This window comes from Trachurus trachurus (genome assembly GCF_905171665.1).
Source record: "Trachurus trachurus genome assembly, chromosome: 13".
NCBI classification, from domain to species: Eukaryota; Metazoa; Chordata; class Actinopteri; order Carangiformes; family Carangidae; genus Trachurus; species Trachurus trachurus.
This window is the reverse complement of record NC_139892.1, coordinates 33,687,198-33,708,558: the sequence shown is the minus strand read 5'-3', so window position 1 is coordinate 33,708,558 and position 21,361 is coordinate 33,687,198. Positions and strand designations below refer to the sequence as shown.

Below are 21,361 nucleotides of genomic sequence, written 5' to 3'. Positions count from 1 at the left end.
AAAGTGCAAATGTATTTGAGTGTACAGCAAAGAAAGATTTGAGTCAAAAGAAAACCAGAAAGGGAAACACAGGCAGAAAAGGAAAGTGAAGGTTAAGAAAACAGAGGGAGTGGAAAAAGCACAAAACAAAGATTGTGAAGGATTCTCCCAACAGGAAGGAGGTTTTGTGGGTGTTTCACCCCAAATCACTTTGACCTTCTTCATTGTAATCAATGTATTCAGGCATGAAGAAGGGAATCAAAATACAGTTCATGAACGGATGGATGCTGCTCCTTTGCTCCTTATTTCTCTGCTGGGGAAAGGGTGGAAACAGAGCCTGGGGCTATGAAAGGACTATGATAACCATCTGAGGTTAGATGTTGCCCAAATAAAAAGGAAAAACTATAGGTTATTGTCTTCTATTTTTTTTGCTTCACAGTTTTTTTTAATGCTGTTTGACTGATAGCATTGTTTATTTTAGCTTCCCTGTGGTCATTTGTACGTTTCAAATCTAATAAAAGGTCTGGGTCAGATAATTTGTTTACATCCTCGGTTGCACATAAAGCACCTTACTGCATCTTCAGATTAAAATAATGAACTTGATTGCTGTTTCATTTATACATCTCTACTTTTCCCAACCTGAAGAGGTCAAGACGGGGAATTAAAAACGCCACAATTGTTAAACAAAAAGTTAGAGCTCTCCCATACATGATGAGCATCAGCAGCCTGGGAGCTCCTACAGTATGATACCAAGTAAAGGAATCACCGTTCCCTCATGACGACGACAAGGCACCTGGTCGACATTGTCATATAATTTTCGCTTGGGGCCATAACCAATGCAGTTTGTTGACCGAGGTTTGTCTCTATGTGGCTGTATTCATGTATCTTTGCGTGCATGAGTGTGTGTATGTGAACTCAGTGACCTGAATTCGTACCATAGGACAAAGCGATTAGCCATCGCATCATAAGCTGCAGTTTTTTTTTTTTTAGAGGTCTGCTTCCCTGCAGGATGTTGATGTCGTAGGATCAACACTGTTTGTAGTTTTAGTTTGAGGACACTGTTGATGACATCACATGAGGGTTTGAGTTATTCCTCAACAGATAAGCAAAAGCAGTTCATGTATTCAGAGATTTATCTAATCCTTTATTTTTTCTTGTGAATAACTTTTTTTTTTTTTTTTTTTTTACTAATATGTATCTTTAAGTTACACAGAAGCCAAAAGGTCTGGGCATCATTAGCCTGCAGTGATTTCCTACTGGCTCTGCTGCAGTTGGACAGATTGTACAGTCTCTCATATAATTTAAGTCAAAACAAGATGATGATTTGATTTAAGAAAGATAAACCCCCGTCCCCCCAAAAAAACAAAAACAAAAACCACACACAGACAAGCTTTATGTTCAGGAGCAATGTCGGCACACAAACTAGATTATGAATTGGCGTAATGCTGACTTTTAAACCGCGACAAGCAGATTGCATGTTTCAGTCAGTCAGTTGTAACAAGTTTAGCATGAAACGTAGTTAGCATGTGGGCAGAGAGGTTGAAGGAAATGGCTAAAGTGAATGAATAAATGTCTTATGCATCCATCTGGCAGGCAGTAGTACTACGAATACAAACTTTGTAATGTAGACTGTAGAAAAAAGAGGTGGAAAAAATAAATACACAATACCTATCAGGATCAGTTGGTCTTATAGATATTCACATGTGCAGCCAAAGATCCAGCAATACCACAGTTTCCTATGAGATTAAAAATTAGCTATAATTCTACAAAGACGTCATATATCAAGTGTGTATAATGGTGTGCTGGCTGGAGTCCTGGGAAAAAAATCTACTAGTCTGAAACAAAAATTATTTTGTAATTGACAAGATGATACAGTATTCTGATCACATTGATATTTTTCTTCCTGTTGTGGGGGCTTTCACAGGTAGAATTAGTTGTTTTTGTCATGGAAATATTCTGCTTCCAAAAATAGCATTTGTCATCAGAGAGAAGCAGGTCACTGTCATCACGTATCATCAGCTAATAGTTTTTCTCTTTGCTTGCTCTGTATGGAAACACTTCCGTGTGTGTGTGTGTGTGTGTGTGTGTGTGTGTGTGTGTGTTCCTCACCTGGCAGTACACTGTGGCGCTCTCCTTGGTGCTGAAAGTGCAAGAACAGCCAGCCCCAGCAGCCTGCGAGAGTGATTGACATGGATTCGAACTGTAGGATGGATTGAACTTGACCTGAATTTGGGTTTTTTGAACACAGAGGATCTGCTCCAATTTTAGCTGGTAGGCAGGAGAACAATGACTCTCTACCTCCTCAGCATCTCTGCCGTGCTGCTACACGCACATGCACTTACAGTCTCGCGCTCCTTGCACATGCACCAGGGGGGAGCAGCGATCGCCGTGTTTTCCTGAACGCCTCACACCTCCACCTTTGGCTGAGTTTGACATGAAGAACTGAGGCAGTCATTTAACATTAACCTCTCTATCCCTTTGACCTTACCGCACACATGCACACACACACACACACACACAGGCTCGCTCACCCGGCTGCATCCAAACACCTTTGCACCTGAGCACCTTTCCCCCCCACTCAGTCAGCCACCCGTGTCTTGTCTACAGTGTTGCACTCCTGCCCGGCTCCGCTCCACGCCCACACACCTTGTGCACGCATGAGAACCAGGGAAGTCGGACCCCGGCCTCCCACGGCAGTGCGATTACAGAGTGGATAGACTGTGTGTGTGTGTTAAATGTGAGAGGAGATTATGTGGGTTTAACTCTCAGTGTCTGGCATACAGATTCCAATCACATAACATTGCCTGTCTTCTGGTGTGGCAGGAAAAGACAAGAGGGAGTGCATTTGCATGTGGGAGGGGGGTAACTGGGAAGGGTGAGCGAATGATGGAAGATACTTCACTTAACCTTTATTTATACCTTTATTAGTAATTTGTATCTCATCGTATCGTACAGGTGATCTCATTGATACACAGGGTCTCACTTCCAAGACAGACCTGTTCTATTAAAAAACAAAAAAAACAAGGACAAGTAATATTAAGAAAGATAAGATGGAGGGATGCAGATAGATGCATTAGGTGAAGAGGCAACAAACAATGGAGGAGAGAGTGAAAAGCACCTTATGCCATTTAAAGGTTTTATCCAAGATCTTTGGATTTCACTTGAGCCCTTTCTCATGTGATTCATCCCATTCATCCCATTCTATAAATGTCATTATGTCATTGCATGATGCTATTTATACTGGACAGAACAGATATAAAGAATGGTCTTTTGTATCAGCTATTCATCCATGTTCTTGCCATGTATAAAGAGCTTAAAAAGACAGCCATGTTTCATTTTATGGCTGGTTCACTAATGACATCCATTGATGTAGAGGATCTGTAGAAATTACATCTTAAAAGACATCTGATAGTGTCGTTATATCTCCATTGATGTGCCTCAGCCACCACCCTGTTTCCTCCCAGCACAGAGAGAATTAAAGAGATAGGGCTAATCCAGGCATTGTTGACACAATCCAGGAAAAGGGATTAATTAAGTATCATTGTCTGAGAAGAAAATTCTCTGGCTCGGGGCACAGCGTCTTCCCCTGGCCTCCAGCCAAGCTGAGCTCAGCACTTCTTTACACTCCTCTACAGCCCCCCCACCCCTCCTTCACGCCCCTCACCACCACCAATCCCAGCAAACACACACACACTCACACACACAGATCTTGAATCACACCTCGATACCCCACTCTGTGCTGTGTGGAGAGAGGATATATGGTAGTGTGTCTCCCCTAGGACAACTTATCTGGCAGCAGCTCTTCATATGTGCCACAACCGCATTGTTTTACAACATCTGTGGTATCTGGCCAACTCCTCAGGCTTCTCCAGCTACAGTTGGAGGCCTTCCTACAGTGATGTGACAGGCTCTGAGTAAGACATACGGCAGTTTGCTATCACGCCCATGTGAATGCTTTGTTTTCCTGCGTGACGGAGGATACCGATAACGACGGAGGTACAGAAAAGATGAAGGTGGCTGGGTGGGTGTGCAGGGGGGGGGGGGGGGGGGTTGTGTGAGTTGAGTTGTGTGACCCATTTTTTTTCCTCCTATTGAGAGGCAGGTTTCCAAAAGGACTCCATGGGTACATTAGATTAGAATTATTAGGATAATGCATGTGGGATGAGACGATGGATGCTGAGCACACATGGAAGAAGTTGTTGTAGATCCGACTTGCATGGTGCATTTGTGTTTCTGTGTAAGTTTGTGTTGGATTCATATTGTAAAGTGAATAATGCTCACTTTACAAAAGCATTATCAAGGGTTGCTCTTTATGCTAAAACAAAAAAAATCATATTGCAATTATTTTGGCAGATATTGTAAATGTAATTTTTGGTGTAATGGTAGTTTTTGGCATTTCATTTTCACTGGGGGAAAAAAAAAGATGCTGATTCAAGAATATGGTCGCTATAGGCTGGGGTGTCTCTGTAGCTCCATGATGCTGATGGTGCCAATGTCCAAAAATAACACATTTTGCATTTTACTCCAAAAAACAGAAGGAAAGAATTGCAGCTCTTGCTTTTGGATATAGAGGAAATAATACATTGTAATTAAAAAATGGAAAACACGAAAACCAAATTAAGTGTGGAACATGAGATACTGTTTTTTAATGAACTATTAATATCAATGTGTGTGCTGTCATATATGTTGATTATACATTTGATTTTATTGTATATTTTTGAAAAAAGCCTTCACTTTTTATCAAAAAAAAAAAGGTTCAGATGTTATTTTGATATTGGGGAATAGGTTCCAGGTTTTTATGATGTTCAGATGTATTCCACTCCCAGTTTTGAGTGTAGCTGAAATGATTTAGTTTTCTCTCAGTAGTACTATTTGATTGTGCACATGCTCCCTTCTCTTCATACCAGTCTGACCTGTGAAAGTTGGCTGACACCTATAAACTAACCACCTCTGTCTTCCTTTCTCTCCTACCAACAGCCAACAGTGAGGATGTTGTCTCTACGCGGCTGTACTTTGTGAACGCCTCCCTGCAGCGGGTGACCTTCTCCAGCTCGGTGGGGGTGTCCCTGCCCTGCCCTGCGGGCGGCGCCCCCCATGCCGTCCTGCGCTGGTACCTGGCCGCTGGAGACGACATTTACGACGTGCCCCATATCCGCCACGTGCATGCCAACGGCACCCTCCAGCTCTACCCGTTCTCTCCCTCTGCCTATAACAGCATTATCCACGACAACGAATACTTCTGCACTGCTGAGAACCAGGCAGGCAAGATTCGAAGCCCCAGCATCCACGTCAAAGCAGGTGAGGCCTGGACACACTCTTTCCAAAAGGGTTTTTTAACAGGATAGTTAACTTAAGACTTTCAGGGGGTTTGCCGGCAGTTTGAAAGTTTGAAATTAAACATTTTAAAAGAATGGGACGCTGTATAGCTCACTGGGTTGAGAGGCTGCAGTCCTTACTGTAGCCAGCCCCAGTCGGTGTCCATTTGCTGCATGTCATTCCCCCTCCCTCTGCCTCCCCATTTCCTGTCTTTCTCTACAGTCCTGCCAATTAAAAGCCGCGCCCCCCCCCCGCCTCTGAAAAAAATTTAAATGGTCAGAATTGAAGCATCTGAAGCACATTTTTATTCTGAAATATAAAGCAGGCTTTAAAAAAACACTGGATCCCACAATAACTTTATATTGTTTTTCATTTCAACGCCCACATCATTCAAACTCCAGAGTGTAACACAAGTTTTTTGTTAAAAATTCTAAGCCCAGTTCGTGATAACTGATCAGTAGGGTTTTTTAGACTTTGAAAAACTCCTTCCAGAGACAACTAAGATGAAGTGTGATGATGATGATTTAATTGACATGCCCGAAATAAACAAATAAATAAATAAACTAAGAAATTATACTTTACTGTTGAGTACTGTACATTAAAAGTGTTAGCTACAAGTATAATCTTCCCGGCCAGTAAGTGTCGCACTCACACTCGCCCGCTTTGGCTCCAACATTCAATAGTACGCCTACAGGGAGTGGCTAGTAGCTAAAGCTAAGCTAACGCTAACCGTATTTAACATCTGAATCATTTCACACTAACTCACCTGCAGACGAACCCGACAAACCAGCAGCATCACGCCTGCACCGGAAACGTTACAGTACCGGCTGACCGTTACTTAGCATTAGCATTAGCACAATGCCATTTCTCCACAGAGCTATCAGGATCTGGTCCCCTGAGCTCCGCCTCACGTGACATCAACGTACTAATGCTGTTGGTGCAGAGATCATTTCATGCTGACATTGCCAACATAACCAGATGTAAATAATTATACATTTTGGATCCGTCAAAATTTATAAAACAATTATTTATAGGCTATAGCTACTGTAAAAAAAAATCTGTAAAATTAATACTTTTATTCTGTACCCCTCTAGACGTTCTGTGAATGTATTATTTTTAAATTAATCGTTTTGATGAAAAAGTTGGAGCTATAACCTTTAACTTGACTGCATATTTATAAAAATGGTCTGAATCCTCAGCTGGGAGGAGTTTACTTGGGCACGCATTGAAATTGTCACAACATTATTACCTAGTTACAGCCCAGCATCTGTAAATATGCTCACCCAAACGGCAGTCATATTGGCTTACTACACCAACAACTTCTCTCAGTGGGGGTGAAGTGTGTGAAAGCGCCACGTCTTGACCCTGTGTGTTAAAAATCCTCTGGAAGACAGACACGCAGCCACGCAGACAGTTGGTTTGGTGACCTGTCCGCGCTCCCTGCCAAGGTCAAAGCTGGAGAGAGGCGCTGAACACACCGAGGGAAGGTGTTACTGCTCTTCCTCACACTAACAAACACACACATAAACATCATAAACACATGCATATGACCTAACGTGATACACACTGGATACACATGTATACAACGCTCTCTTGCACACACACACACACACACACACACACACACACACACACACACACACACACACACACACACACACACACACACACACACACACATTCTCTCTCTCTTACATGCACACCAGCCTTTGCATAGCTCATGCCAGCAAGCCTCCTGTCTCCCAGTCTCTCCATCTGTCCATGGACTGGAAAGTCCCCTAACTACACACACACACACACACATAGCGAGACACACACACATACACACACACACAGAGCGACACACACACACAGATACACGCACACAGAGCCATTTTCATCAAGCTGGCTCTTGGTGTTTAGTTGCCAGCTCTTTGTCAGGGTGTTTGGCAAGAAAGATTTTGGAGAGTCAGCTAGACATGGAGGGATGTGAACAGGATCATGAAAAAAAAACCAACTGGATTTTCAGGTCATGGTAATAACCAGGCAGACATTTTGACTGTGTTGATCAATCCTGCATGGAGAAACAGTCAGCACTTCCCTGCCACACACACATTATCCGCCATAACAACAAAACAAACTCGTCTTCTCTTCTCCAAAATGCTGCTGGAGTCTCTTCCTCGCCACCAACACACAAACACACCCATATGGCCAGTGTGATCCCCAGAGGAAGACAGTCCCTCCAGCGTGAGAGTGACCTTCTAGCCAGCCTCAGTGTTGGGATGACCTTCCCTCCCAAATAATTACAACAATTAATCAATTAAATGCTGAGGCAACCACAACTCCACAGCTCCATAACCAGGCCTCACATTCATGTGTGTGCACCTCATTACCTCCATAGTCCTGCATATCACACACACACACACACACAAACAGACACACTCGTATGCACACTCACAACACTTACACGCTCAAGCACATACACAACCCTGTAGTTGCCATGGGCGACAGAGGCGTGAGCGTTAGGGTGTGGCATGCCCTGTCTCAGGTGGCGCCGGAGAATGATGACAGCTGACAGCGCGAAGTGTGACACCCCCCCCAAAAAAACTCTGCCCCACCCCCCTGCCCCATCGCCACCCTTCTCTCTCTTTCTCTCTCTCTCCCTCTCTTTCTCTCTCCCTCTCCCTCTCCCTCTCCCTCTCCCTCTCCCTCTTCCTACCTCCCTTCTCTTCACATCTTCACATCTCTCTCCATCCCTCCCCCTCTTTCTCACCCTCTCCCATGCATGCTGATTGTGGTCCAATAATAGCACTAGCACCTGTCTGGATAGCTCTACATTTATGAAAATCACTATGTGGGCTGCTTTTCTTCCTGGATATGTTTTTATTTGGCTCTGTGATTGTAACTTTTCTCTAATTAGCTTCTCTAGTGTTTTTCTAAACATCAATCTATTGCAGGCATTTGTTTTTTTAGTTAAACATAAATGGATAGTGTGAATGCTTTCAGACTGAGATTTGAGAGTTCTGAATAATAGTTGTGTTTTGGACAAAAACTATCTCAGGAATGTTCCAGAAAGAATCATTATATAAAATACTGAGTCCATGTTTGAGCTCCATAACTACCAGTACTGACTGCTACTAATTTTCAGATGCATGCTGTGAAATGACCTTTCTTACCATTGGCTTCCATTCATTTCCATGTGGCATAAAAATCAACTACCAAACTTTTGTAACTTGTTAAGTAATAAATAGCCTGCTCTATATTTTCTCCAGCCAGTTAGATAACTGTGACTGTGTAATAAAATGTATAAAAAACTGAATTCACTGGCTACTTGGAAGCAGGAGAAAAACATTTGAAACACCTACATGCTGCTCCTAACCTATACACATGCCATGCACATGAGCCATACAGTAAAGATTGGATAGATCTGGTGAGATTTATACCAGTAGCTTTCTCCTTCTTTTTTCTCCCATTAACCATAGTTCTTCCACTAAAAGGTCATGCTAACCAGCTTGTCAGGCTTTTTTCACCTGGTGAAACCTCTTATGCCCGTTTTCTGTAACACATTTATTGGCAAAATAGGAAATATGTTACTGTAATATTATCTGTCCAACATTCTGCTCCGCAAACAAGATTATAACCAAAACAAATGCAGTGATGGTTTTGAATTATGTGAAACTTGGACTGTAAACTCAGATTTTCATGATACCATTATTCAGTCTCAAACCAAAGAATGATAAACATTAATAAAGAAGTCATTCAAAGCTAGAATTTCTGTTTTTTTTTGTCCTGCATAGTTTAAGGATGTTTTGAAATTGAATTGTACCTAAGTTAACACACCACCTCCACCTATTCTTTCTTTGAGGAGAATATGGAAGGCAATCTGCCAGCTGTCAGTGTATTATCACAGAAAAAAGGCAGAGAAAATCAATTTTACATTGACAAAAAGATTCAGCATTAAGCTATTCTTCTGAATTGGACCCTAAGCCCAAAGCAGAGTGTTTTGTGTGTGTGTGTGTGTGTAACATATCCGGCAGTTTGGCAGCAACTATACTGTAGCTTCAGGAATGAGGGTCTACTGTATTTTAATCTCCTCTCCTCTCCTCTCCTCTCCTCTCCTCTCCTCTCCTCTCCTCTCCTCTCCTCTCCTCTCCTCTCCTCTCCTCTCCTCTCCTCTCCTCTCCTCTCCTCTCCTTCACCTCTCCTCTCCTCTCACCTCTCCTCTCCTCTCTTCTCCTCTCCTCTCCTCTCACATGTGACTTTACAGTAAAAATGAAAACACACCTTTTCCACATACAGTTAGTCATAATTACTTTTTTTTTTGCAAGTCTTCTGCCTGAGTCCCAGGGAAACAAGGACACCTGTTCAGTGAGATCACCTCATCTCCCTTTTGTCCTGACTAAAACACACAAATCTACATAAGCCTGGGCCAAGACAGCAGGTGTTTAGATCCCTTTCCTCCATCTGCCCTCCTCATCTCTTCTCTGGCTGACATTTCCTTACTAATACAGTTTGTAGGGTCCCTGAACCTGATACACAAGATCGCCTTTTCTTATCCATTCAGTAATGAAACCTGCATCCACTCATTTCTCCTGTATTTCATTATTTTTCCTCCTTCTCTCTTTCTCCTTCTCAGTGTTTTTGCGGCCTCGCTTTATGAATAAGTAAATGCAGTATTTGGTTTCCCCGTCGTTAATTATTGAAGCGACAGTGATACAGGACTTGCCTCCCAGTGCACCCAGTGCACCAGACCCATGTTTTAGCTCGTTCCTAGGCAACCGGGCTGCATATAGTCAGGCATCAGTAACATCCTAATGATTCTGCTGCGCATGCGATGAGGGGGAGTGCAATTTACACACAAATCAGTTGGGTTACCATTTGCATCCTGTCACAAGGCTTAAGAGAATGAATATGTAATGTTTTTTTTCACCCCCCTCTCTGTGTCTTTCATATCTTGGAAGAGGAACGTGTGTTAAATGACAATGCTATCATAACAGTCGCCTCTGATCGGAGGTGGATACATGGTTTTGTACAAGGGCATGTTGCCACACAAGGGCTTATTTGACTGGTTTTAATGGGGAGAGAAGTGGTTAGACAACACTTTTGTAAAGGTTAGCAAGTGTCGGACAAGCTGGGGTCACAGCACGGGAAATACAAACCTGAGGTGACCTTGACTGGATTTGAACCTGCGCTGATGTGACGCACAGTGACTGCCGTCATTGCAGCCAACATTTACAAGCTGTCAAGCTGATTTTAAACACTCTATGAGAGGCTCGGTGGGCATTGGGGATTTTCCCTGCTATTGACGAGAGGCAGCAGGGTCAATCAGGGAGTAAATAAATGATTGAAAGAATTGGCCGGGCCACAACAGCCGAGGCTGCTCAGTCGATACTGGCTATTGATCTGCAGGTAGACGGCATCAGTGGGAAGCAAGGGCTCTTTAAATGAATAACTGAAATGAAGACTTGATTGGAATTATTTGTCCTTTAGCTTTGATTTGCTTACAAATGAGGCTTCAGCTCAGATTAGTGCTCTTGTGTGCCAGGTGACCAATGTGAGAAGTGATGTGCTCTCCGGGGGATATATCTCTCACCGCAGCCATCGATTCAGCTGAGATACAAAGTGGCCAGGCAGCAGCGCAACTCATGTAGTATAGTCATACTGTATGGTGCAAGGTTAAACTTCAACAGTCCTACGCTATACTCCAATCTTAACTCCTTCATAAGTCAGCGAAGGAAAAAAAAAAAAGAGAAAGGGTCCAAAGTTCAGCCAATTATGGAAAAGTAGAACAATGTAAAAGCAATGGACAGAATCAAACAAAGACTTGGAAGTTTAAACCTCACACTTTAAGGTGAAAGACTCCCCACCATTTGGACAAGGACATTGGCTTTGGTTCCACTGGGTTCCAGTGACAGTGGCGGCTGGCATAAAGCATTATTAATGACCAAGGAAACTGGCCTTCAGGCTAGGCGTTAATTATATCACTGGAGAGCTGGGGGAGAGAGAGCGAAGAGGGTGGGGCCCCCTCCCTGTGTTGTGCATGTGTATTTGTGCGTGTGCGCGTGTGTGTGTTTTACATTGTTAAGCCATTACTGTCCTCATTTCTAAAGGAAGCCCGGTTGATAGATTGTGTTAGATTGTCATGCCAGAGACAACGTCAGCCTGAGACCTCATCTGATTTCTGTAATTGTGTTTTTTTTCTTCCCATCTTGCTCATTCCAAGTAGTGTGTGTCAAAGTTACTGGGGAAATATTTGGCAATATCCCTTTGTACAAATGTGATTTGGGGGTGCGGTGCAGGCCCCACAGAGTTGAGTTTGGAGAGCACAGCTCCCTGTTCACTCAGTCAAGCTAGCGTGCCCTTGAACCATACCTGCCTCTCCTCCTCACCAAAATAATCCATTAATTTAATTTCACTGTACTTAATTTATTTAATGAAAATTTATGCTCTGATTCAGCATTTCACGTTTCTCACTAATCTAAATGTGACAGAGTTAACTGGAGAGATAATTTGGTTAGCTACAGGCTACTGTTTTCATCATTAAGCCCGTCTTAATCACCACCATCCTTTCTGTACACTGGCACAGATTCGCAGCCTAGTGCTCTGCATGCCATGTGCAGGGGGTGTGTTTTTTGCCGCCTGGCGCCTGCATGTGACAGTTCCGTCGGCCGTGAGCAACCCTCGACTCCTCGCCCGTCTCATAGCATCTGTGGCGTTGTTCTTTAAAAGGCCGAGGACCACTCACAGCGTATCCCCTTCACCGCAGCTCCGAGTCAGCCCTCCTTACGATCATGGTGTGCCTTTAAATGTGGGGCTAAAGAGAGAACCGCTGGCCTAATGTGGGGGGACAGACCACCAGGCAAGTTTGTTCATGAGACCAGCCCTTGCTTTTACAAAGGGTTAAACAGGATTTACAAAGGGTTAAACAACATAAAGTGATGTAAGCTGTACACAGCAAAGAACAATGAATTGTTACCCTAAAACAGCGTTGATACAATTCGTTGATTCATCAGTTGCAAGGGTGACTAAATAAATCTGCAACGATTTTTATGAACAAACTGTATATCAAACTAAATATCTTTTGGTTCTAGCCTGCTGTTTGGAATAAACAAACAACATGAAGATGTCTCCTCTGGTTCTTGGGAGTAAGACGTGTTGCTGAAACCATTAATTTTGCTGAAGTAAACATGGCATGGCAATGGTTTGTTATCCTAGTGGTTCTCAAAGTGGGGTCCGGGGTCCCCCACAGAAATTTCTCTAAATTTTGGTAAAATTTTGAGAAATTTCTGATTTTTTTTTCCTCTATATTTTGGGAATAAAGTGCACTTTTTTCCAGAAATATTACATTTTTTCCTGGAATTTCTCTAGAGTTTTCCTAAAATTCATGCCATTGGTCCTAATTTGAATGTACATTGACTAAAAGAGTAATATTATTTAGTCTCAGAACAAATACTTATGTATTTCTGGTGTTTGTTTCCAAATTTTGCCCAATGGGGGTCTGTGGTCTAATTTGTGTCAGTTTAGGGGTCCTTGATGTAAAAAAGTTTGAGAACCACTGTGTTGTCCTACAGGCCCCAAAATGTCAAACATTCACTGGCCCCACTTTTGTTTTTGTGACAGTTTGATGCTTTTTGTCTATTGGTCTGTTTGAAGACCTCATCTCAGACTCTGTGAAAATGTGTTTGCCTTGACTTTCACTACTTTGGTTTAACCTCAAATTCACAATCATGACCATATTACCATCAACCATGAGTCTTCCTCTGACTAACTCTGGCTCTTCTTCTTCTCCACGCACCAGTGTTCAGGGAGCCCTACACAGTCCGTGTGGCCGACCAGCGCTCCATGCGGGGTAATGTTGCCGTGTTCAAGTGCCTCATCCCCTCAGCCGTCCAGGAGTACGTCAGTGTGGTGTCTTGGGAGAAAGACACCGTCTCCATCGTCCCAGGTAGGAACATATACAGTATATCCCGAGGTGGTCATTAAAGATAAACGCACAAGAAAAAACATACCCACATCCACCTTTCTGTTAATGTCCTCTCGCTGACATGTACCGTGATCGTACAACGATGTGAGTTTTATTTGGCTGAGTGCGTACTTGCAGTGTTTGATCAGTTGGTGGGTAATAATGGAAAGCAAATGATCAATGTCATCCCAGTATGCCAGTGGACTCAGCAACATTTGCCCTTACTGCAATGAGAAATCTCCCCTTTTATTTTTAGACTGAATAAAACCACAAACCCTGAGCTGTGTTAGTATCTTAAAAAATGCAATTGTTTTTTTTAACCAGTTTTCTTGTAATGGAGTTTTCCTCCTTGTTTCCCCCTGTTTGTGATTGTTGACAGCCTTTAATCGATACTAATCAATTTATTTGTGCTGGTGACATCTCCTGTTTTGTCCCTGGAGGGAGGAAAAGAGAGAAAAAAAAAGCTCCAATCATTCAAGTCTGATGAAATGCCCTTTACCTGGCACATCCCTTGCTCTTCACTCACTAACTGACACTGCTGTAGTTAATAGCTGTGTTACAGGGATAAATCAGGCATTAGTAGACATAGTGCTCTCTCTCTCTCTTTCTCTGTGTGTATGGGAAGGACTGAGAGGTGTGTGTGGGCTTGGGTGGTGGCGGTGGTGGTGGTGATGGTGGGGTTTCTAATTTGATGAGTGATAGATCTGTTCAGCCGCTCATCACAGTCACCCAAAAGAGAGCAGCCACACCTCCGGGGCTCTGCCGTGTCTGGAGCTGCTCTCCTGCCTTCATCTGATCCTCTATTTGACTCATTCAGTGTTTTACTGAGGAATGATGATATTAGTTTGAAACTGATCCTCCGACATGCTACTGTACTATAGGCCTGCGCATTGGTGGACTGTGTGTGTGTGTGTGTGTGTGTGTGTGTGTGTGTGTGTGTGTGTGTGTGTGCAGGCTTGTGTGGTGCAGTGTTAACATTTGCTCCGCGGAGCAATGGCAAATTGCAGGGTGTCAGATGAGACTGTTTAGGTCAGATGATACGTATTGCTCCCTCAGCCTCTTATCTTGCTCTCTGATACCGAGCAGCCCTTTCATCTCTCTCAATAGTGTGTGCAAGTGTGTGTGTGTGTGTGTGTGTGTATTGAGGTGTGTGTGTGTCTGAATTTGTGTGCCTCTTTGTATGGCTCTGTCCTTCACACGGGAGCACTCATTGATCCAGCACAGCTGTAGTGCGTGCGTGTGGGAGCATGCGTGTGTACGTGTGTGTGTGTGTGTGTGTGTGTGTGTGTGTGTGTGTGTGTGTGTGTGGCCTGAGGGGGGTTTCCAGTCTGGATCGATAAAGCTTGCTGTTGGATTCCCCTCTCTCTTGTCACGGATCCCTCAGTGTGAGAGTGGTGAGACCGGGCCAGTCTGTTTGACTGATAGCTCTGTGTGTTAGTGTGTGTGTGTGTGTGTGTGTTTGTACAAGCCACTGTATCATGGCAGTGTGGTGAGAGCTCAGTGGGAGTATGTTATTGATCAGCTGATGGACGTGTTTGGTAAAACATGCACATATGAACAAGCAAGAGCATGTGTGGCCAGCATGACCATACACACACACACACACACACACACACACACACACACACACACACACACACACACACACACACACACACACACACACACACACACACTTGTTCAGATGAGCAGCTTTCTCAGTCGGTCTTTAGGATAAAAATAGTTTCACATCATTTGCCCCATGAATATGATCATAATTCACTACAGTATTTTTACATAATATTCTTTAATCTTTTTATATTAGTCATCTCTTTAATATAAGTTTATAAGAAAATATAGTTTTTTTTAAGTTTGAATCATGTCCAGATGTTCAAGAATAACATCAATGGTATTTATTTTCATTGTAAACACAATCTTATTGTGTAAAAGTTAATTGATTATCAGAACAATTGCCAATCATTCCTTTTATGTTGATGCCTGATTAATTATTCCAGCAAATACCCTGGAACATCAGCTTGTCCAATCTGCAATGTGAGAATTTGCTGTTTTTATCTGATTTATATCATTATAAACGTATATGTCTCTTAACTGAGCAACATAAGATGTGGAAAATATACCTTAGGCATTATTTATTATTTTGTGACATTTTCTAGTGAAGATGAACCAACAAATTAATTAGAAAGGGTTGATAACTTATTTGATAATTAAAATAATCGTCCTGCACCATCTGAATTTGCATTTGAAAAGGTTTTTTTGTTTTCCATCTTTCTCTCTCTCTCCATCTCTCCTCCTCTCTTTCTCTCTGCTGGGCTGATGAATAGCTCTTATTAGTAACACAGTGCTCCTCTTCTTCTTTCCGTCCATCTTTGGCTCCAAGCCTCCTCTCATCTCTCTCCCTCCCTGGTACAGACTGGTGGCCTGTGTCAGCACCGTGGCCGCACACAGACACGCACACCCAGGCGGGAGTGAGTGCACGTTCGCTGTGCGCCCCTCCCTCCCTCCCTTCTTCCCTCCCACACCATCATCCATGGATCCATCCCTCCATCCATCAGCTCCCGGTGGCGTGAACATCGTTCTCTCTCTCTGATAGCACTCGAGATGCTCTAGCGGTTTGCAATTTATTAGGGACAGTGCATGCCAAGGTGTCGCCCCGGCGGGATGACACATGTCATACGGGCGGCCGTGTTGGTCAATAAAGCAGAGTTTGAATGGGCTTTGATGAAGAGGCAGGAGGGTGTTTGCTGACAGCTGGCCTCACTGCGAGACGACCCTGCCTGGGTGTCGTGTCACTGTTTGACAGCCAGATCTGTTTGCGTTGAGGCCCGTTCAAGAAGCGCGTGTGTGTGTGTGTGTGTGTGTGTGTGTGTGTGTGGGATGGGAGGGGAGGGTGTGTAGACAGATAGATAGACAGACAGTCAAACAGAGGAGGGCTTTGTGTGTTGACTGGCTATCCTGGTTTATACTCCCGTGTCATACCTCCCCTTCTCCTGCTATCTCTCTATCCAGCCATGTCTCTCCCTCTAATTGATGGTTTGCTGGTGTTGCTGTCGGTTAGAAAATTAGCATTTGTTTGCTTGTCAGTTAGGGAAACTGAAAGAGAAACGCTCCGCTGACGGATGTGTATGAAGGAACTTCATCTGTGTGCTGCGCGTGTGTGTCTGCGTGTGTGCGTGAGCGTGTGTGCATCATGTCACTTTGTTAGTATCCATCTCCTCCTCCAGCTGGAGCTTAAAACAGTGTGAGTTTTATCTGGTCGCCATGGTAACGGGTGCGAACCGGCGGGCGGAATGAGGAAGGTGTGAGGATGCATCGCTGCCTGATTTTTATTAGTGCATCACCATGGCTGAGCTCCGCCACACTCTTGCACACACACACACACACACACACACGTGCGCGCGCACACACACACACACACAGAGAACATAGCTGCATATTTATGCACAGTTCAGTGACAGGTAGCATAGATATACATGTTGCCACTGTCAAATGTGAAGATAAACCTTTTTTTTTTTCTCCAAACAAAACAAAACAATTTCTTTCTTTCTTTATTTGACTGTGATTTTATGAGTTGTAAATTTCATGGTGCATGGTCTAGAATAGGATGGTGATGGTGTTGTGTGTTTTGAGGTGACATTCTGTACATGTGCAGGCACAGTAGAGCAAGGCCAATAAACTGGCTGTGTCAGGGTATCGGCAAATATTATCTCATTGCAAATATATCGACATCTGGATGTGTGTCAGCCAATAAGTGACAAGAGTTTGTATAACAGAATTACCAAAGATATGTCTAAATAAAAGGCACATCGTGATCATATTTCAGAACGATTTTCAGGAATTTTTTTTTATATATATATATTTTTATGTCTCATTCTGTCTTATTTTTTAAAAGATTGAATGGATTGGATCACTATTGTAAAATTTCACACGTTAGATACAGCTTTTCTTTTCTTAAATTCCTTTCGATACAAATATAATGCTTGTGTGAATCACATTACATGCTGTTATTGAAGATATTAAACTGAATAACATGCTTCGTTAAATGTTGAAGAAAGCATAAACAGTGCGAGCTGTACAGCAGTGATAAATCAGACGCAGGAATTCATGTTTTTACCAACCTGACGCAGCTGCTATGTCAATGACTTCTGATCTACTGTATTGTAAATGTGAAGAAAAGCACTACATGGATTATTGGAAGTATATTGATTGTAACTTGTTCAAAAGTTCCTGTGGATTCCTGCAGGTTGTGTGTTGTGTTGTTCCCACTCCTCTGCTTTATTTATTGTGTTAAGGGAGTGGGACCTCAGAGAGAGTGACACACGGTGATAGAGAGATAGATGGAGTCAGTGATTGGTCGATATAATGGGAGGGAGAGAGTTGAGGGTAGAGAGGGAGTGGAAAAGTGTGACGCCTGTATTTTGCATTCATTGATTGAGGTTGTTTAATCCCCCGTTTCTTTCACACACACTGCCTCTCTCTCTCTCTCTCTCTCTCTCTCTCTCTGTGTGAAGTGTAGCGTCACCACAGCTGCTGCAGCTTCTGTCCCAGTCTCCATTTTGTTCGCCACTCTGCAGAGGCCTCCGCGCTCTCTCTCTCTCTCCCTGCTCCTCTGTTCATCCACTCTTCTCTTAACTTTTTCCCCTCTCTCGGCCGGCCATTCCTTTTTTTTTTTTTTTTTTCTAGAGGCACTTATTATTAGGAGAGGGTGAAGTGACAAAGCATCGTCTTTTCCTTCCACTCCATCAAACCTGAAAGTGAACAACAGACAGGCACCAGGAAAGGAAAAAAGGGCAGAATAGGCAGAAAAATGAAAGACAAAGTGGCACAAAAGCATGACATGCTAAATTATGCAGATGGCGAAGTGGGCATTGGGATGGAGGGATGGAGGGATGATGGAATGAGGCGAGTAGGTATATGAGGACATGAGAGAGGATGGGCAGATGGACAAAGAGAGAGGTGTGTGTGCAGTTTTCTTGCTGTCCCCAGCACCCCAGGGAGGAAGAGGAGGCTGGGGGCTCTAAAGCCACTGTGTCCTGCCATTAAAGATGCATCTGACAAGTGCTTAATGCCCCCCCCCCCTCACAACTACCCCCTCTCCTCCACACGTTTCACCTTTTTTTGTTTTATTCATCCCTGTTAGTTTTTGACCATTAACCATTACGCACATCCTACCCATCCATGTGTGTGTTCTAGTCTTTAGGATGGTGGTAGTTTGTACCTATGAGGGTGTGTTGAGGGGTGGAGTGGGGTGGGATGGGGGGGAAATGGGTGGTGTTTACTTATTGATGTGTGTTTATGGGCTGTGGTTTGTGTGTGTGTGTGTGTGTGCGTGCGTATGTGTGAGTGTGTGTGTGTGAACCTGGCACTGATGCGTGTTAGGTTGGGTTATTTATTCAGCACTCATGTTTGGATGTTTTACAGAGAGAACAGGTGCAGAGCGACTCTGAGCTCGCTCTGTTTGAGCGGACTCTGTGTGTTTGTGTGTGTGTGTGTGTGTGTGTGTGTGTGTATTAGTGACAGAGAGAGAGAGAGAGTGAGAGAGTGAGCAAGACACAGGGGCATTCACTGCTGTCCAGGCACTGATAGGGCTGCAGTGTTTATCTCTGTGGATGACATGATTTGAGTGTTGAAAGGAAATGATAAATTAGAGCGTTCAAGATCCACTGACTGATTGGTTGATAGATAGATAGATAGATAGATAGATAGATAGATAGATAGATAGATAGATAGATAGATAGATAGATAGATAGATAGATAGGAACATGGATGTTCTGTGTAGAGATTGAAATGGCGGGAGAGATGGAGGGAGATTGAAGAAGGGAGGGAGGTAGGAAGTGAGAGAGGGCTGTGCACGAGGAGAATTTCAATGGCACTCCAATCATGCAGGCAGTCTCGTTAGCCCAGGGAACATTTGCATAGCGCTTCGGCGAATTCATTTGGCCTTACTCAGAGAAGATGGCTCCCTTTCCTCTCTGCTAGTTAGTTATTCATTAACCACACACAGCCAAGGTGTGCGCCAGTGCATGCATGTGAAATTTTGCCGCCGCGCTCCTGTTTGTGTCTGACCTGATGGCCGACACGTTTTTTTGTTGTTGTTGTTGTTATTGTTTCTGAACTGTATATAGTCCCTGTCGTTTTGTGCGTGAGCTCATTGCCTGCTGTGTTTTGCAGCACGGTGACTGAATGGATCCACGCCCGGTTGCATCCGCCTGCACATATACATACCTACAATAGTAGTGTAAGTGCATGCCAGCAGACAGATATTTTGGCGAATGCAGAAACAACGTCAGAGCATTACTCATCACCCACCACCATCTCCTCGCCAACACCCCTCTTCCTCTAAGCCGTGATGCTCCTGCCTCAACTTTCTGTATCACTGCTCGTCCCTCCTCCTCTTCCTCCTCCTCCTCCTCCTCCTCCTCCTCCTCCTCCTGCAGCCCAAGGAACTAATTAGGGGAAAAAATACATGATGGGGGTTCAGACAATCAGATCTATACTTGAGGCCATCACTAATGGGGATCATGACTTGCCTAAAAAAAGCACGTCTTGTAGGGTGGGATAAGATTTTGTCTGCGTGTCAGGGGTGAAGGGAGGCGCAGGGGGGAGGGGAGGGGAGGGAAGAGGAGGGGAGGGGTGGTTGTCGTCACTGAGGAGCCACAGCCAGTAAGTGAAGATGACACACATAATGAAGAATACAGTGGATGTGTTATTCTAATTATCCCACTGACACCGCCTTGCAATCTAATGTTGTTTGACAGTGCACAACAACCATGGTGAAGAAGTGTAGGCGTGTATGTGTGTGTGTGTCTGTGTGCGTGTATGAATTTGCGGCCAAGCCTTTGCTAGAGTCTGACAGTGTTTGTCACCTGCGCTTGTTTTGACCTTTCTTTAAAATAAACTCGTCTGTTGGTCAGTTTGGGGAAAAGAATCCACATCCAACAGGATCCAGTACACAGAGCCGCAGGTTTGTAGCCTGATCTAATAAATAAATAAAAAAAATAATTGTTTATTATCTTCAAATAGCTCATGTAATCTATAAAGGCCTGTAAACAGCATACCAGAATCTAAAAATATCTGTTATTGAGCTGTGAGGTTGTCATATCGTTGTGACCATGTAAAGGTGGGACATTTTTCTTTTCGGTTTTTAAAAGCATGAGCTAAAGTCTTCGGGAATTGTCATTTATTCCAGATGTATGAGGCTAATATGAAAGTATTATAGCCGTCATATCACAATCAAACACACAGCAGTCTTTAAAATCTCGTGTGACATTACAAAGAACCTGGTGTTGTTCCTGAGAGTCTGACAAAGTGTATCGAGCTGAAGTGTTTGCTCGTTTCATCAGCTAGATGAGTAACATAAAAATAATCTGAAATTATTTTGCTAATCAATTATTTCAGCAATTTTCAGCTTTTCTCTAAACTGTCTGTGAAGTGAGTATATCTTTACATTTGAGGGCTTCATCCTAAGATTAGGATAAGTTGTGATTGGCATTTCTCCAGTTAATTGGAAACAAAAATCAAAAGATGTATTGATAATAAAAACGCAGCCTTTACGGTGCATGTTGAGGTGTTGGCGTGCAGTGCGAGTGCTCTTTTGTGGTGTGTCAAGCAAATGATGAATTTGAGGACTGTGATCTTTATCATTTAATGAGTAGGTTGACCAACAGCTCAAAAACTTGTCTGGTCTTTCACTGTGTGTGTCTTCAAAGAGAGCGAGACGAATAAACAGACAGAAGGAAAGAAAGAAAGGGAGAGAGAGAGAGATGGAGTATAGCGTTGATGTGTGTGTGTGCACGTGTGGCTGCAGAGACGTGCGTGTGTTTATGCATATTTGTGTTTTAGTAGCGTGGTGGGGGCAGGGCAATATGAGAGATATCCTGTTCCAACACATCCCCTCTGGAGCTGACTTAATGACCCGTGACCTGAAGATGTACATGCAAGGGGGGGGGGAAAGAGGGAGGGTAGCTGAGGAGGGACAGAAAGATAGGAGGAGGAGAAGGAGGAGGTGGAAGGCAGCGGAGTGAGGAACCAGGAACAAAATGGTTGAAAACTGCAGCAAATAAAACAGAATGAGAGATGCAAATGTGTCCTGCCTGACGCATCTCTCTCTCTCTCCCTCTCCCTCTC

The 21,361-nt window shown here is 43.5% G+C and overlaps 1 protein-coding gene across 2 annotated transcripts in view; it reads left to right on the top strand.

Annotated features, from left to right (window-relative positions):
• Positions 1-5,197: 5,197 nt before the first annotated feature.
• dscaml1 (Down syndrome cell adhesion molecule like 1) overlaps positions 5,198-21,361 on the top strand; it is a gene marked incomplete at its 3' end in the record, with an annotated part of 90,183 nt that continues 74,019 nt past the window's right edge. For both annotated transcript variants that reach the window (XM_083984514.1, XM_083984513.1), the window contains exons 1-2: positions 5,198-5,277; positions 13,073-13,219. In XM_083984514.1, coding sequence (XP_083840640.1) covers positions 13,117-13,219 — 103 coding nt within the window. In that variant the 5' untranslated portion in view covers positions 5,198-5,277; positions 13,073-13,116. The remainder of the gene's footprint in view (positions 5,278-13,072; positions 13,220-21,361) is intronic.